A 19655-nucleotide genomic window follows, 5' to 3' on the forward strand; every position below is an offset into this window, starting at 1 on the left:
GAAAGATGGGACTATTCAGTAAATGGTGCTGGGACAACCGGATTCCTAACTCACCCACAGACAAATTAAACTTTATTCTAGACGTCTTAGTTTAGTCTTATCTAAAGCCATCTCAATTTAGACTAAATTCTAAGTTTGTGAAAGGCAAAGTATTAACCCTAAACCATTCCTACTTACAGAAAAATATAGGAGAATATCTTTAAGACCCCAGGCCAGAAAAGGATTTCTTATGACACAAAAGCACTCGCCATAAGAGACTGATAAATTCTAGCCCTAGGTATAAACCCATAAACATGAACACCAGGAATACATACAAGAATGCTCACAGCAGAACTCTTTGCAATAGCCCCAAACTAGAGGCCTAAATATCCATCAACAGAAGAATAGATAAATAAAGTATGGGATATGCACAGGATGGAACAATATACAGCAGTGGAAATGAGTACGGTAACTCAGACAAGTCTTGGGAACAATATTTATTGAAAAAAGCAAATTATAAAAGATAATATATATCTTTATAATACTCAAGTTTATAAAAACAGAGCAAAACTAAACATTATGTTGTACAGTAAAACATAAAAACACAGTAAACGTAAAACTCATTTTTTTAAAAAGCAAAGAAATGGTAAACACAAAATCACAACAGAGGTTACCCTGCAGGGGTAGGGGACAGAGGCAGGAGGAGGGATCAAGGAGTACATAGAGAACTTCAAGAGTATTCGTAATCCCATAGTTATTTAGTTATTTGGTGATGTTCATGAGTGTTGATTATGCTTCATAACTTACATACACAGAACACATTCTTCTGTAGATATTAAACATCACAGAAAAATGAAAACACAGTATGAAGCTGTTCCTATTTTTGCGTAAAAAATGATCTACCCCAGGGGCTTCCCTGGTGGCGCAGTGGTTAAGAGTCCGCCTGCCAATGCAGGGGACATGGGTTCATACCCCCGTCCGGGAAGATCCCACATACTGCGGAGCGGCTGGGCCCGTGAACCATGGCCGCTGAGCCTGTGTGTCCGGAGCCTGTGCTCTGCAACGGGAGAGGCCACAACACTGAGAAGCCCGCGTACTGCAAAAAAAAAAAGATCTACCCCAAAGGATAATATGAAATGTTACCATGAGTTTTCTAGGCAATTTAAATTTTAGGTAGCTATAATTTTTAAATTACTCCTTATCTGGGATTTCTGATTGTCAGTGAACTTTTGTGTAAATTTTTAAGAAGGGGGGGGTCACAAGCATATGCATTTTTTTTACAGACCTGAAAGACAAGCAACAAATTTAATAAAGGATTTCTGTGGGTTGGTGGGACTCTGAGTAGTGTTCTTACCGTTTTCTGTTTATCTACATTTTTCAAAACTGTACCAATAAAATACGTATTACAGTTCCATAATTCCTTATCTGATATTCCTGCAACTAAAGATGTTTCAGAATCCTGATTTTTTTCACTTTAAGGAAGGCAACACAGTACATACATTAGCATTGCCCAACATCCCGAGAAGGGTTTCAGGCAGTACTCCACAATCAAACACAAACATTCCTGGGAATTCCCTGGCGATCCAGCAGTCAGAACTCGGTGCTTTCACTGCCAGGGCCGGTTCAATCCCTGGTGGGGGAACTAAGATCCTGCAAGCCGCGTGGCATGGCGAAAAAAGCAAAAACAGAAACATTCCTGCAGCAAAGTGAAGAGTTACACTAAGTGGGATAAATAGGTCATATAACTAACTTCACATCAGTTAAGGTCTTGTGTTTTTACTACCAGAAGAGATCTAAATTAGGTTTTACTACCAGAGGAGTGGGATTATTTAGTATACAAGACCAGAGAAGTAAACCTTCCAATTCTGTCCACACTGGCCCAACAAACTTGAAGCTTAGCCACTTGCAGACTGTGCATTCAGCTGAGAACAAGTAAAATAGCCCTTAAATTAATATTTCATCCCTCCAACAAACCAAAGCATTTAAAACTCAACAACTAAAAAACATTATTTCTCTCTTTGGCTAAAGCTTTCACAAGCCCATTTCAAAAAATGAAGTTAACGAACAAGAGACAAACTTTATTTGGAAATTATCAAAATCATAATGTATATCAAAAACACAACAAAGCCACCAAATAAACTGTTGACCAAAAAAAAATAGTACCACTCACAGTATTCTTTAATCCCACAATTGTGCACTGAGGACCTACAATACACAAGGATTTCACGTGGCCTTCAAATTCAAATCCATAAACTCACAAACAGGCCCTGGGTCCACACTATCAAAAATGCCAAGAGCTCAAAGATGAGTGCATTAGGCTATTCCATGTAAATTAAGTACCGATCTTTGTTTTCTTGGTCAGGATACCATTCATAGACCCCAATCCAAAGACACGTGAATTCCACTTAGAATAACTGCATGTTAACACTTAGAAAACCAGAACAATGGCTGATGGAACATTTGTCAGAACATTAAGGTATCCGACTGTCAGTGATAATGCAGTGGTCAAATTTGGTGAAAGTATTTGTGTCTTCAATATGCAAGTGCCCATATCCAGCATCACTGGGGCACTGATCGCTATCTGCTTATCCCTAGCCCATCCTTGAGGCAACGAACTGATCACAGGAGGCCACAACCTGATTGCCTTTAGTGGCTAGGTAAATAATATAAACTAGTGATGTAGAGACTCAGTGTACAGGAGCAGAATGTGGTAGGGACTGAGGCAAATTAGAAAATGTACTCCATGGGGGACTTCCCTGGTGGTCCAGTGGTTAAGACTCTGCAGTTCCACCACAGGGGCGCAGGTTCGATCCCTGGTCAGGGAACTAAGATCCCACAGGCTACAAGGTGCAGCCAAAAAAAAAAAAGAAAAAAGAAAATGTACACTATGAGTAAAGGCACTCAAATATTAAAACACTTTTGACCAAATTCAGTCCTTCCAGTAATCAAATGATTGGGACACACAATCTATATAATGGCCCACCCTGAAATCTCCTTTCTCTCAAAATTGTCTTAATTACATTTGCTGGCATTTAACCCAGCAAATGCCAAACAGTCTCTAACAACACCGCAAACTCATGGAAGAGAGAGGATCCTGTTTATTCTGCTTCAGTTACTATGCTGGAGTCCCGGCAGGCATAAAGTCATTCATTAATTATAGAAATCAAATCTACAACTTTTTCTGTCTAACCAAGTGAGTTATGTGGTCAAACAGTACAAGTAGTGCATAACTGATAAAGAACAGGCCAAAGCAGACCCTGAACATACAGAACAATTAGAATTAGGACCAAACAACAGCAGATCCAACAGATTTCTTTCATTTGCTAAGAACAATGGAACCTCATACATTCTTAATGATGAGGGAGACCAATGATTTTCTTCCTCTTGCTAACTAATCTCTACTCACCATAAAAATTTGACCTGTAAGGAGCTTGCCTCTCTGTACCCTTCTAAAGACTGTCTTCCACATTTAAAAAAAAGGGGGGGCGGGGAGGGGTCAGTAACAACATAAAATTAAAGAACCAGAAATACAGGCTGATAAAGCACTCATCTGTTTTTCCTAACGATACACAATCATCATACATGTGAGCAGAAATCTAGATCATAAACTCTTAGACCTCCAGGACTGTATTGTAAAATATGGTAGCTGCTAGCCACATGTAGCTACTGAGCTCTTGAAATGTGGCTAGTTTGAACTGAGAAGACTTTGTGCTAAAAATATAACATAAAATATTTCGTTAATAATTTTTGTATTGATTATATACAATAAATGATATGATAAATATTTCTGATATACTGAGTTAAATGACATTATTAAAATTAATTTCACTTGTTGCTTTTAATGTGGCCACTAGAAAACTTTAAATTATATATGTTCCTCACATTATATTTCTACTGGACAGTGCTTCCCCAGAGAAGGTCATATTTTACAACTAATTCCTCTAGTGAGTACCTTCCTGGCAAAAAGAGATATGGAGCCCCGCCCCCCAACAAATCCACAACAACTTCACTCATTAAACCAGTCCCAGGACTACTGATGATGCAGCAGGTTGCCAGAGCAATCTGGTCATTCACTTACCCAAAGGGAAGTAACAGTCATCTGAGGCTAATTTCTTCCTAAATGATTCTAGCACGTAAAAAATACAAGGAGTAGTATGAAGAAAAATCTGTGAGCCAAAAGATTATATATTTTCCCTCAATGCTGGATTTTTAGGTAACTAAAACTGAGGTTCAACTGTGGTACTACACTGTTAAGAACAAACAGATCTAACCTTCTAAAACCACTGCTTTTTTCCTCTTTTATAAACTCTAAGATATAAATATTACACAAAAACTACTCACACCCACTAGGATGTCTATAATTAAAAAGATGGACAATGACAAGAACTGGTGAGCATTTGGAGAGATTAGAACCCTCAGACATTGATTGCTGTGGGAATACAAAATGGTGCAGCCGTTCTGGAAAACAGCTTGGCAGTTCTTCAAAATGTTAAACACAGAAACCCTAAGAGCCAGCAATTCCATTCCTAGGTATCTACCCAAGAGAAATGTAAACATATCTGCACAAAAACTTTTACATAAATGTTCAGAGCAACATTATTATACATAATAGCCAAAAAGTGAAAACCCAAACAACCATCAACAAATGTGTATAAACAGAATGTGGTATATACATACAATTGAATATTTGGCAATAAAAAGGAATGAAGCACTAATACATGCTACAACATGATGGACCCTGAAAACACTATGCGAAGTGAAATAAGTCAAAAGACCACATATTTTATTACTCCATTTATATGAAATAGACAAGTCCACAGAAACCAAAAGCACATTAGCAGCTGCCAGGGCTAGGGAAAAGGGGGAAACGAAACTGGTACAGGGTTTCCTTTGGGATGAAAAAAATGCTCTAAAATTGACTGTAGTGATAGTTGCACAACTTTGTGAATGTACTAAAAACCACTGGATTGTATATTTTAAATTAGTGAGTTGTATAGTATGTGAATTATATCTCAAAAAAGCTATTTTAAAAACATAAACCATTAGAATGAAAACCATAATGTTACAGAAAGGGACCTATATGAAATCCTGCATTTTAGATAGAACAGAATGAACAAGTGAAAGCTAGCCATATGAAAAGGAAGAGAGAATTTCAACTATGGTTGTCTGCATTACTGGCCCGAATTCCTCACCCCTCCCCAAATCTGCTCCTTAGCCCTGTGATTCTGCAGCTCCTCCCACAAAATGGGCAAGGTTTAGTTTTGTGGCTCCTTGTCTTTGGGTTCCACCACATGACTTGTTTTGGCCGAAAGAATGAAGCAGAAATGGCAGTGTGCCAGTTGTGAGCCTGAGCTTCAAGAAGCCTTGCATGTTCCCACTTGCCCTCTTGTGCTTCTACCACTGTCATGAGAAGAACTTCGCTTGGGTAGCTGCTGCCCATTCAGCCTGGGCTCCAAAATGCACACACATGAAGCAGTCACCCAGCTGACTTACAGATCTGAAGCAAGAAGCAAAGTTGTCCCAGCCAACGTGAAGATCAATTGATATTTTAAGCACTGAGTTATGGGGCAATTTGTTATGCAGTATTATGGTGGCAATAGTTAACCAATACAGTAGCCAATTCTCCCACTGTATTTTGAAAAGGTTCCAAGAATGTAAGTGATTATCAAGGTAGGTCCAGCTTAGCACCTTGAATAAAAAGTTTCATTTACTCAGCTTAAGAGAGTGATTTATATATCTCAAAAGATATTTAATGCTTGTCCCTTTAAGCTCTTAAACTAAATGTTGAGAGCAATTTAAGATATCACATACTCTTCCATCTTACTAATTTTATTATTTTAGGATTATTATTTTAGAAAATTAAAGACAGAATAATACTAATTTAAATAAACTAGGTACCAAACCACTGAAGATAAAGACATGAACAAACTATAACTCATGTCCTCAAAACTTTACGGGGAGATAAACAAGGAAACAACTGAAAGAGGCAAGTGCAGTGTACTAAGAGAACACAAAGAAGGGTCATCCAGGAGCAAAGATGAGAAAGAATGAAGAGGTTACCCGTTATTCCCTTTTTTCTAAGTTGGTTGATAACCTTTAGTTTGGCTTTTAGAATTTCTGCTATTCATGAATACCAGCCTAATACATCATCCTTAGGCCTGCAGGTTATTTTCACCATCGTGCAGCATGCAAAGGTTCAAAAACAAACTCCTAATTCCTCAAACTTCTGGTTTATGCCTATTCCAGATGACTAGGTTATTTGATTGATTGATTGATTGATTGATTGATTTGGCTGCATTGGGTCTTCGTTGCTGCATGTGGGCTTTCTCTACTTGCAACGAGTGGGGGCTACTCTTCGTTGCAGTGCACGGGCTTCTCATTGCGGTGGCTTCTCTTGTTGCGGAGCACGGGCTCTAGGCATGCGGGCTTCAGGAGCTGCAGCACTCGGGCTCAGTAGTTGTGGCTCACGGGCTCTAGAGCGCAGGCTCAGTAGTTGCGGCACATAGGCTTAGCTGCTCTGCGGCATGTGGGATCTTCCCGGACCAGGGCTTGAACCTGTGTCCCCTGCACTGGCAGGCAGATTCTTAACCACTGCACCACCAGGAAAGTCCCGACTAGGTTACTTAATTCTGATCTAAGATTGAATCACTACTATATCTATGAAATTTAAAATATGCACACACCAGGGCTTCCATGGTGGCGCAGTGGTTGAGAGTCCTCCTGACGATGCAGGGGACACGAGTTCGTGCCCCAGTCCGGGAAGATCCCACATGCCACGGAGCGGCTGGGCCCGGGAGCCATGGCCGCTGAGCCTGCGTGTCCGGAGCCTGTGCTCCGCAAAGGGAGAGGCCAAAACAGTGAGAGGCCCGCGTACCGCAAAAACAAAACAAACAAACAAAAATAATATGCACACGCCAAGCCATATATTTTTAAATTGCCCTTTCTGACAAATATCATACGATATCGCTTGTACATGGAATCTGAAAAAATGGTACAAATGAACTTATTTACAAAACAGAATTAGAGTCACAAAGATAGAAAACAAACTTATGGTTACCAGAGGGGAAGTGGGGGAGGGATAAACTGGGAGATTGGGATTGACATATACACAGTAATATATATATAAAATAGATAACTAATAAGGACCTATTGCCTAGCACAGGGAACTCTTCTCAAAACTCCGTAATGACTTATATGGGAAAAGAACCTAAAAAAGAGTGAATATATGTATATGTATAACTGATCCACTTTGCTGTACAGCAGAAACTAACACAACATTTTCGATCAACTATGCTCCAATAAAAATTTTAAAAATTTAAATTTAAATTTCAAAAAAATTTAATTTCCCTTTCTGAATATTAATTATTAAACAAGAGACCAAAAAAATGAGTCAAAAGAGAAAACAGTCTTTTAGAAACAGGAAAAAAATGAAATGTTAAGTTTCTACTTTTAAAAATGTTAACTTTTTAAACAGAAGCTTAAATACAAAAAAATATGAATTTCTTAAATAGAAGTAAAAGAGAGAAAATGTTAAATTCTTCAGAAGCTAGTTTCCATATAGCTTATAGCTCTCCTCACACCTCAAAGGAAGTTTCCCGCAAAATATTTTCATTTGAAAAAAATTTCCCTAAAACTGTTTTGCTAATTGCAGAAACAAAATAGCAGAGCTTCTCCACTTACATAGGTGTCATATATGTCACATATTTAACCAGTACCTGTTTGGGAGATAAATTATAAATAGTTAGCAGTCAGTCTGTGGGCAGTTGAAGAAGACTGGAGATAAATGGAGATGACTACTCTAAAGGGCCTGTGGTCCTCTGTAAATGTCTCCCTTAGGAGTTCAGTTCCCAGGCTGAGCCACTTTCATTCTCTAGGTGCTGTATGGATATTAAGAAGTTAGGGGAATCTAGCCACAACACATGACCCAATTTAACAGTAACAATTTTACTTTTGTATTTTCTTCAAAGAGGAATGAGACGTTATGCAAGTTATTATTTTCTCTCTTCTATGTGCCCTGCCATTTTATTTTTAAGGAGACATTCTATTCTAAAATCCTGCACCTGACAAACTTCACCTCTAAAGTATTCATTCTATAAAAGAAAAAAAAAAGGGACTTCCCTGGTGGCGCAGTGGTTAAGAATCCACCTGCCAATGCAGGGGACATGGGTTCAAGCCCTGGTCCAGGAAGATCCCACATGCCGCAGAGCAACTAAGCCCGTGCACCACAACTAATGAGCCTGCGAGCCACAACTACTGAGCCTGTGCTCTGGAGCCTGCAAGCCACAATTACTGAAGCCCATGCGCCTAGAGCCCGTGCTCCGCAACAAGAGAAGCCACTGCAATGAAAAGCCCATACACTGCAACAAAGAGTAGCCCCCGCTCGCCGCAACTACAGAAAGCTCGCACTCAGCAACGAAGACCCAATGCAGCCAAAAATAAATAAATAATTTTTTTTTAAAAATCTGAGTCTCTATTATGCATATAGGTCGTTAAACCATGAAATTAATGCCTTTGATCCTACCTTTACAGAGTTCACTGCCAACATGGGAAAAGAGCCACATAAATACATTCAATACAAGGTCAGAAAACCATAAAAGCACTGCCAGATCTGACAGGATCAGATAAAGAACTACAGGCATCAGAAGAATATTTCTCCTGGGCCAATCAGAAGGCTCTGTAACAAGAGGACAGCATTTCAGCTGGACCTTGAAAAGACAGGTAGGACTCACATATTTCAGAGGCTTGGGAGAAAGGCTAACCAGGTATACCAGCCAACTTAAAGAAAAGGGGAAACAGTGAGTAATCCAGTTTGGCTGAAATAACAAATTTTTAAAGAAAAGGCCAGATTATTTTGAAAAGCAGACAGAAGATTGGATTTTATACTGTAGGCAATTAAAAAAGCCCTAGGAATCCAAATGTAATACAATTCAACTAGTGACAATGTAAAGATCAAAAGAAACAAAGACTGAATGTACACTACATAGCATTCATTCCCCATTAAGTCCTCTTCACAACTCCTAACTGAAATCCATGACTTAAAAAAAAAAAGTAGAAATCTCTAAAACTTAAACTACAGTAAAAAACCAATTTCTTTCCAAGATCAATTTCTCCTCCTTGGCTTCAAATACACAGTTCTCTCCTTATATAAAATAAATAAAAACAAAAGATCCTTATGACTCTGCTGTCTATATCAACCATCCTCCTTCCTTATGTCTTTCACATCCCATCTCTCAAACAAATGGCCAGTACCCAAAGGACACCTTTATTTCTTCACTTCCCATCCCTAATTTGGGTTTCACCCTCACTCCTCTGATCTTTATTAGAGCACTTTCAGTAACGACTTCCTTTGCAAAGTCAATAGCCTGTTTTTTCTTCATTTTCTTTGAATCCTGAAGCTTTTTACACTACTGCCCCTAAAAATTCTCTGTGCCTTTTCTTTTATCACCACTGATTGCACTTTCCTAATTATCCTACCTCTGATGGAGCTTCCCTTGACTCCTCCTCTTCCTCCCATTTCTCAACTGTGAGTTTCCCAGGCCTCAACTCTAGTCCTCCATTCTGTCCTCTCTACACTCTCCCTCTTGGTTAACTGACCTCATCTCAAATCTTTAACTAACTTTAGCTAACCTAGCTGTGGTCCCAGGATGTATTCCTGTAATAAGACTAGATTGAACCCTATGAAGTTAGGTCTGAAAATGCTTTTTAAGATATTAGACCTTAATATTTTTAAGGTATCAGTGCTTGTGCTAATCAATAGCGTAAGTAAGAGCATTCACTCTCTAATACTAGCTTTTACTTCTAACAGTAGTATTTTTGCAAGCACTTTCAAGAAATGAATGTAACTTTCTGGGCATTTATAAAATCAGAGTGTACAGTCAAAGGTTTAAAAGTTAAGGCTGTCAGGCAAGGTGTGAAGATTTAGTCAAGTTTGGAAGGTCAAGCTAGACAATTCTGGGCAAAAATTAAGACAAGAAAATAACAAAAGGTCAAGCACTGTACTTAGGCCAAAATGTGTGTATAACCAGGTTGAAGAAACAATTAACAAAACTTTGCTACACATGTCTTATTTAGGTCAAGAGTGAAGCCCAAGCCTGAAGCCCTCAGATAAAGGGAAGTGAGCGTGCCTGGCAGACTTGGTGTGCAGTAAGAAAAACAGATAACCCACCACTAACAGCCCCTCCTCAGGCATTTTAAGGTAGAAAATTTTCCTGTGCATTTAAAAACAAAACAAAAACGAGACAAAGACTAGGATTATCCACGATTATGAGGGAAACTGCCTCCAAAAGATCAAAATACAATTATTACAAAAAAATTCAGCCTTTATTCAAGTCACAATTTTTCTTGTTTTGTGGTAAGCAGCACTAGACTATGAAACTTGTGACTAAACGGAGATGACCTTATAACACATTTCAAAGGCAACAATAGAAATCAATGACAACTTGCAAACTAATATTTCTATTTCTTTTTATATAGCATTATTCAAACATCTCCATAGAATTCTTACTAGAATAGATATCTCAAAGTTTAAAGGCTGTTTAAATTGTGAAACAAGAAAAATCTTTTTTGTGGGGGAGGGGAAAGATAGGGATAGGGGATTAAGAAGTACAAGCTACTATGCATAAAATAAATAAGCTACAAGGATATACTGCACAGCACAGGGAATAAAGCCAATATTTTGCAACAACTTTAAATGGAATATAATCTATAAAAAATACTGAATCACTATGTTGTAGAGCGGAAACTAACATAATGTTGTAAATCAACTACATTTCAATTTTTAAAAATATTTTTAAAAAAGAAGAAAAATCTTTTCTGCCGTGAGGAACTCTGTCTGGAGCTGATCTGGGTCTAAAAATGTAGAGAACAAATAACTTGCTTCTATATTGCATGTAGCAATTTTCAAAGCATTTTCACATATATTACCTCACTGAATCCTTGCAGCAACCCTGTGGAGTATGACAGGCATAACCATTGTACAAAATTCAACACTGGAACTAAGACAAGACTAGGTCACGGTTAATCAAAGATGAAAATCACCTTCACACTAAAGACTTCTCACTTTAAAGAAACCAGAACATGGGACTTCGCTGGTGGTACAGTGGTTAAGAATCCACCTGCCAATGCAGGGGACACAGGTTTGATCCCTGGTCTGTGAAGATCCCACAGGCCGTGGAGCAACTAAGCCCGTGTGCCACAACTACTGAGCCTATGCTCTAGAACCTGTGAGCCACAACTACTGAGCTCACGTGCTGCAACTACTGAAGTCCATGCACCTAAAGCCCGTGCTCCACAACAAGAGAAGCCACTGCAAGGAGAAGCCCATGCACTGTAACGAAGAGTATCCCCCGTTCGCCGCAACTAGAAGAAGCCCGCGCACAGCAACGAAGACCCAACACAGCCAAAAATAAATTAATTTAAAAAATAGAAAGGAAAAGGAAAAAAATAAATCAGAACAGAATTAGATCCTATCTTAGGATTTCAAATAAAATTTAATGAGTGGTACTGACAGAACTGAATACTTTGAGTGATCACTTATATTCAGTATAATTTATAAACATGTAAAAAGCAATTAAAACACACCTCTACTTTACTGCATTTTAAAAAAATCCTTTAGGGGTTCTTCATTATCAAACCTGGAACTCCAAAACAGAGATTATCAAGTTTTCTTACCAAGTTAGGGTGAACCGGACCAATCAAGAAATGGGATTTTCTCTTAGGTCTCTATTTGGCTACTACATATTCATCGGTCTAATGCCTTAAAAGTATTTTCAAACCTAACTTTTTCATAGGAGCTCAATCTAGTCTTATCACAGCAAATGAGTGGGTCTGATTTCTTTTAAGCTGTGGCCCTAATGAGACCTACTAACAAAATCTGAGAGGTAATTCATTGTGAGCATCATGGGAACTAACTGTAGATTTTCCCTGTAAAACTGAATTTGGTCACATGGAGCCCCTCTAGACATCTAAGAGGTTAAAATTCCAGAAAAGGAGCACTGTGCCTCTAACTCTTTAAGTGAGGATTAGAAAATATGCTATAGAAACTCAAAGTTGCAAACGCTTCTTGATTTACACATACAACAAATAAAAGCACTCTTTTCCTTTAACTCCTAAGAAGGAACCATTAAACTCGAGAAAATATATTATAGAATTTTGAAAATAAAATTATACTTATGGCTCTATTGTCAAGGACAGCAATCACATAGAGTTTCAGGTACTAAATATAGCCAACTAAAACAGCACTTCATTAGACATTTTCTTCTTAGGGCATCCTTGATGTTTCATGAGATGGTTTGATGAGACAGGTAAGAATGATGAAAACTAAATAAGTTATTAATGTTGAAGTAAAATACGATTATACAGAACTACATAACACCTCAATTCAGTGGCATTTATCATCTCTAAAATAAATGATCACAGAAATCTATTTTGAGAAATGCATGAACATTAGGCATTTTAATTCGTAGTACTACTTGATAAATTACAGGCTGATATGGTTACCAAGTCCCCAGATCCCCAACACTGAGGAAACATAAGAAACATTGAGGAAGGTTATTTCAATACAAATTCATGGTCTTATCTTTGGTTAATTTTAGCTTGAATCATGTATCGCCAAAACATTATTATCTTTTTTTTTTTTAATTTACTTATTTTGGTTGCACCAGGTCTTAGTTGTGGCAGAAGGACTCCTTAGTTGCAGCATGCAAGCTCTTAGTTGTGGCATGCATGTGGGATCTAGTTCCCTGACCAGGGATCGAACCCATGTCCCCTGCATTGGAAAGCGGATTCTTAACCACGCCACCAGGAAGTCCCCAAAACATTACTATCACAGCACTTTACAGGCAAAACATGTTTTAAAAATAATAAGCAGGGCTTCCCTGGTGGCGCAGTGGATGAGAGTCCACCTGCCGATGCAAGGGACACGGGTTCGTGCCCCGGTCCGGGAGGATCCCACATGCCGTGGAGCGGCTGGGCCCGTGAGCCATGGCCGCTGAGCCTGCGTGTCCGGAGCCTGTGCTCCACAATGGGAGAGGCCACAACGGTGAGAGGCCCACGTACCGCAAAAAAAAAAAATAATAATAATAATAATAATAATAATAAGCAAATCTAAAGTCTATAATGCTAGACACACATTTTCAAGTAAATAGTTTCTCTCTGAAAAACTTTCACCAGATGCAATGATCACAAGACAATCAGATATGATCATAACAGATACAGTGATACATAACAGAAATCCAAAACCAGATATAACTTCCATTCATTCTAGAGATCTGCTTTGCTTTTCATTCTCCAGTTTAGCATTATTTGCAAATACGTGACACTGACAATGTTCACTGTCACACAACATATCACCTCAATATAATGCAGTCCTTAGAACAGATCTTCAGACAGGCAGCCCAGGAGGAGGCATGTTCGTTCACTGTTCAGTAAATATTTGCCAAACCACCTATTATATGCCAAGCACTGGACAGAGCACCAAAAGAGAAAAACTTTTACCTCTGTGTAACCTGTAGCTTGATTACTATCTGTCATCCCTCAAAAACACATACAAAATGAGGCCATGAAGAGTCCCACTAATGAATTTGGATTTTATTCTAAATGTGGCCAAAGCCATTAAAGAGTTTTAAACAGAGGACTGACATGACCTGAGTTAGGCTGTCAGAAGACTACTCAGGAGAATGGATGGCCACTGTGCGGAGAATGAAGGGAACCAGTGAGGAGGCTAACAAGGAACTCAAGCAAAAGAGGGCTGGCTTAGAGTAGTGACTGTGGACAAGGAAGCAGACAGATTCAGTGTTGGAATCTTGGTGTCCAACGGTCTTGACTTAGAACCGTTTTTCTATTTATATCCTTGGGCAAGTCACTTACACTCTGAGCCTCAGTTTCCTTACTGAACAATGATTGTAAAGCCCCAGCACACAGAAAACACACAATAAACTATGATGATACTACTTTGGTAATGAAATTCATGTGAATGAGGTTCACATGGACTGACTTCCTTTTCCCCCTACACAGCAACATTCACCCTAATATAAGTAATTTTTACCAAGATTCAAGTGCAGGTACATACAAGTACTGCACTGACTCCAAGAAGAGAGAAGGTACTGTTTCTCACAGAACTTATGCTAAAACAACTGCTCATAAATATACATTGAGCAAGGTGTTTCTCTCAAATTAATAAAAGTCTAGTTTGCACCTTCAATGTGTGTTTTCATATGCATGCTTTTATTTCCTCAGTTTTTATGAATAAAAAGGATACAAGCAGAATCTTGTGGTTAATCGTGACCCGTGATAAAGACTGTGGTGTTATTACCAATTATTTTCTTTTGTCAATCGCTTTTATTTAAAACTATTAAGGGATGGTACCCTTCACTCTTACAACACTGAGACACCAGGAAAGTTACCAAAAGTTCTCTTTTGTAAGTATATGTATTACAAACACTCATCTATCTGTAGCTTCCTCTTACACTTAATATTCTTTCAACAAAGGACGAACCACCCTGAAAACCTATCATATTCAATTGTTAAGTATTTACTAAGCAGGAGCTATGGGCAAGACAATGTGCTAGGCACTAAAGGAGGACAAAGGTTAGTGTAACTGCATCCTTACCCTCAAAAAGCTTACCATCCAGTGAGGAGACTAGGTATTTACACTTGAAAAGGAAGAAGTGAGGCAGACAAAACAAGTGTCAAAAACAAAGAGCTGGGACTTCCCTGGTGGTGCAGTGGTTAAGAATCCGCCTGCCAATGCAGGGGACACGGGTTCAGTCCCTGGTCCAGGACGATCCCACAGGCCGCGCGAGCAACTAAGCCCGTGCGCCACAACTACCGAGCCTGTGCTCTAGAGCCCTCGAGCCACAACTACTGAAGCCTGCACACCTAGAGTCCTGTGCTCTATAACAAGAGAAACCACCGCAATGAGAAGCCCGCGCACCACAACAAAGAGTAGCCCCGGCTCACTGCAACTAGAGAAAGCCCACGCACAGCAACGAAGGCCCAACGCAGCCAAAAATAAATAAAATTTAAAAAAAACAACAAAGAGCTTACTTTCAGTTGGGGTGGTCAGAAAATGCTTCACAGCTGGGTAACAGAACTTTGATAGAATTTGCTAGGAAAAAAGCAGGCACAAGAAACCAGAGAACAGCATGAACTTCTGTGTAGCGGCTTTTTTTTAAATCTATTTATTATGAAAATGTTTAACATGTAAAAGTATACAGAATAAATGGACTCACCACTGAGATTCAACAATAATCAACTCATGGCCAATCCTGTTTTATAATTTACATGTCTTACTCCACAAAAATCCTAAAGGAACCTATTTTCATATGTTCCTACCTTCTTCACTGATTCCACCTCAGATGTATCTATACCACCACAGTAGTCTCCACAAGGTTGATTTTCCTAAAGACCACATACAAATAAAGTACAAACCTATTTGCAAAAAAATCAACTCGATTGTTGATCAAACCAAGGGGACAGTGACAAAGATACTGCAAAATGACAGACAATCCAAAACGGTTTACATGTACTTTGGGCATACCTTTTCCATACTTATATTTCAATGAGAATGAATAAAATCATGGAGAATTCATGCCAAACAACAACACGAAGAAAAAGCACCACAGTTGAAGTATCTTGGACAAATCATTTGGGCTCCTGAGCCTAAGTTTCCTCCTCTATAAAACAGGGAATGATCACCTACCTCAGGGACTTGTGAGAATCAAGTACGTGTATATATTAAATGTCACATGGATAGTTCTTTATATTATTGGCTGGTTGACCTGGGAAGAACTAGTCAGGAAGAAAGCTGCCTGGCTTCCCAATCCTTTCCCTCCATACACCACCCTCTTCCAAGATGCTGTAAAAACTTTCTCCATCTCAAAACATGCTAAAGGTGAGGAGCTAAGCATTCTGATTTCAAGAAGCTTCTTTCTTTACCTGTAAAGCAAACTAAGGGACCTGAGACTGAAGGAAGTATTTCAGGAGGATAAATCTTATAAGCTGTCAAACTTCACTAAACAACCCTCCTTTAAGTAGCAGAGCCATCCAACATCACACAGTGTGTGGGCAACCTACCTAGTAAAACACTCTCATTATCCCCAATTCTTGGCCACTGTGCTTACTCTTTGAACCATCCACGGCCTCTCTACAGCACAGTACAAACAGAAGGATCGTCATCAGGACTCTCAGCTGGGCCAGAGTGTTAAAACGCTCAAAATGAGTTAGTTAGCACAAGGCACGCAGGGGCACCTTCACTTCCTTTCTTATTCTGTCCATAAGAAAGCTCTAATTCTTTAGAAACATTCTAATCCTGTGTTCCCAATCACCTGCTACAGAGAGGCAGCTCACTGTTGCTCAAAACAAAGTAGTTTAAACGTCTTTTAAAAATACAAATGTTGTCACAACTGTTCACTAAGATTTTAATTCTTGCTTTAGCATTGCTTTCTCTCAATCTCTCAGTTATCTTCTTTTTGAGACTGTATATACATCACTGAAGTTCCCTTTTGAATTATCGTCTTCAATCACCAATCCTTTTCCCCATGTGAAGACACGATGAGTTCCTGACTTCTCATAACCCCAACCACCACAAACCATCCACTCAGTTAAAGCCTTCTACCCAAAGCCATTCCTTGTTTTCAGATATTACCCATTTCTTTGCTGTTTCCCTAAGATAATTATACTAAAACATGGCACCTTACAGTTTACCCTGTGCTTTGTAAAGTTATTCATTTAATCCTTACAGCTTATGAAAAAGGTAATCCCCCTATTTTATAGGTAAGGAGAGAAGAATGGAAAACTTACTATCTTGTCTAGTTGTAAAGCGAGTGAAGTGGTGAACCCGACATCCAAACCAACTCTAAACGCCATGCTCTTCCCACTCTTTTCTAAGAAGGGAAAGCCTCTAGTTCTATCCCAAACCACATTGGCTTCACAGAGTAAACCATCTTCGAACAATCGCTCTAGACTGCAACCAGATTTTCCATCCCTGCACCTACCACCATCCCATTTCTTGCTTCCTCCCCACTCCACTCCTCGACGATACTATCGCCATTCCTTCAACTCCCTCCTGCAAATATTCCACCTCTGCCTGCTAAAGGGAGGTGCCTCATCCCCCTTTCCCCAAACCGCAGCACTCCCTTCTCAAGATAGGTATGTTCTCATTCCATAAACTACATAGTACGCTTCTCAGTCCTTAACAAGATATTTTATAACTTTAAAAAGTCCCATTAAAATGGACATAACTTGTAGATCCTCCATCCCCATATGTGACCCAGGGCACCGGGCCACTTCATATTCTACAGAACAGGATACCAACCCTTAAAAAGATTCTGCCCAGGCCCCACTGTCACCAATGACTTCCTGTCCAGAATCTAGTTATCCAAACAGTCTCCCCTTCCAACCTCTTCACCAGGGTGTCCCTCCAGGGTTCCCAAGACTCTCTCCTTCCGCAGCTTTCCTCCGCTCACACCTGGGCCTCTGCCCACCTTACCAACTCTCCATTCACTCCCCATCCCAAGGCTAAGCAGCAGCCCCAGTAGAGGTGGCTCCTCCTCTCTCACAACTTCCAAGTTCGGCCTCTTATCACCTGTTCTCAGAAGATGCCTCTCAGCTCCGTGGCCCACCTTTGCCCCAGCCCACCCCTCTCCACCTTTTCCATTGCTCCTGCCCATCAGCCACCCCCTCAGGCCAGTTCCGGGGTGCCCGCGGGAATCCACTTCCCTTCCGTGGGCTTCCCCCCCCGGAGTTAAGCTCCCCTTCTCCATCACCTGCTCCGCCCATGACCAGATGACATCCGCCGCGGAGGCCTCCTCCTCCTCCAACCCTCTCCTCGGAAGCTAGGTCCCCGGCCGCTCAACGCCTTCCCCGAGCGCCTGCCGCCCCCTCCGGTGGGGGTGAGGGGGGCGTGCACCCCTATCCCGCGGCCCCCCCAACAGGCACCTGTTCCTTCTCCTCTTCCCCCCAGGATGGCCTCGCCGGCGCCCCGACCCCCACCCTCGCCGCGCCCCGGTCTCCCGGAGCCCCGCACTCACCACGAGTAGGTCTGCTCCGCCATGGCGCTGACTCTCGAGGGCTCCGCTGCAGGATGTGACCGGGCCCGGCGGCGGGGGAACGAACGGACGGCGGGCTCGCTCAGGCCGGGAACGGAAGGCGCGGCCGCGGCCCGGCGCTCACTCGCTCGCTCGCTCGCTCACACTGCGGGCGGGCGGGCCGGGAAGGCGGCTGGCGGGGAGAGGCCGGGCTCCGAGGCGGCCCCGCTCCCTGGGCCCCGGGGCGGGGCGGGCTCCGCTCTCGGCCTCCCTCACCGGCGGCGGCGGCGGCGGCTCCGCTGCGGCTCTGAACCCAACATGGCGGCGGCGGCGGCGGCGCTAAGAACAAGGGGGCCCCGGGGCGGGCGAACGGCAAGAGGGCCCCGCGCTCACTGCGCGCTGGGCCGCGGGAGCCCCGCGCTCGTGCGGCGGCGGCGGCGGCCGGAGGACATGGCCAGCGGGCGGAGGCGGAGGCGGCGGCTGCGGCGACGGCGGCGGCGGCAGAGGGGGGCGCTAAGCGGTGAGCCGAGGCTGTTGGGCTCACACCCGCGAAGGGGAGGTGAGGAGGGGGCGGGGGCGAGCCTTGGCCCTGCGCGGGTCACGTGTCCAAAACACGCTCACGTGATGCGCGCGCCCCGCCCCTCGCGCCGGGCCCATGCGCGGAGACGTCGGTTCCTTAGTTCGAGGCGACGGTTGCTCTCTCGGCTTCTGGCTGTTCGGCCGCCTCCCGCCGCTTGGTGCCGCACCCTCCCAACGCGGAGCGGTCGCTTGGGACCCCCGCCTCCCCTTACCCTTTCTGAGGGGCTGCTGCAGCCAGCCAATCAGGGGCCCCGATGCGCGTCTGTTGCCTGTCACTCAGCTGTCACCCATCAATCAAGAGTCTGCTGGCCGCGGGTTCCCAGCTGTCAGTCAACTTGTCAGTCAGCAGGCGGAGCGCTGCATGCCTTCGTTCGTATGTTCGTTGGTTCATTCATTCGTTTAGCAAATATTCCACGCAGCCAGCTTTTATTGCGCCCAGACTGTGCCAAGTCCTCTGCGGCCAAGTCGAATACGCCACACTTGCCTTCATGTAATCAATCAGCAGATATTTACTGGGTGCCAGCTATGTATCAATTCATTCTGCTGGGTCTCTGCCCTCTGAGAGCTTACATTCTAGAGGAAACGACATAGATAGCCCAAGTCGACAAATAAGTGAAGATCATGTCAGATGCTGCTAAGTTTTATGAAGATTATAACACAAGGTAATGGGACAAAGAGTGTGTAGGGGTGGGGACTAGTTTCTATAGGATGGTGAAGGAAGGCCTGGTGGAGGAGGTGACATCTGAGGATGAGGAGGAGCTGACCACGCAAGAGCAAAGCTCAGGGAACAGCCCATCTGGAGGACTGGAGGCAGGCAAAGAAGTAAACTTAATAGAGCTAGACCCAGAGACCGACAGAGTGAATCTGGGGCTTAGGAGAGCGGAGGCAGAGATGAATTGAGCCCAGGGGCACTGCGGAATACTTTTCCAGGAGCTGATGAGGCAGTCTGAAAGAGTGAGCGGCTTACTAGGAGAAATGACATTATAGAAAAAGAATGACATGAGGAAAGTACCAAAGATGTGAAGGCTTGGAGTGAGCTTGGATCCAGGAGAGGGATGGACGATTCCTGCT

At 42.0% G+C, this 19655-nt stretch overlaps 1 protein-coding gene across 1 annotated transcript in view; it reads right to left on the minus strand.

Moving 5' to 3' along the window:
• The window catches only part of SPPL3 (signal peptide peptidase like 3), a 122541-nt gene extending 103986 nt beyond the window's left edge, over positions 1-18555 (minus strand). Inside the window, exon 1 of the mRNA XM_007448201.1 lies at positions 18009-18555. Within this exon, the coding sequence (XP_007448263.1) occupies positions 18009-18031 (23 nt within the window). The 5' untranslated portion in view covers positions 18032-18555. The remainder of the gene's footprint in view (positions 1-18008) is intronic.
• Positions 18556-19655: the final 1100 nt, after the last annotated feature.

Source organism: Lipotes vexillifer, unplaced genomic scaffold (genome assembly GCF_000442215.2).
Source record: "Lipotes vexillifer unplaced genomic scaffold, Lipotes_vexillifer_v1.1 scaffold236, whole genome shotgun sequence".
Lineage (NCBI taxonomy): Eukaryota > Metazoa > Chordata > Mammalia > Artiodactyla > Lipotidae > Lipotes > Lipotes vexillifer.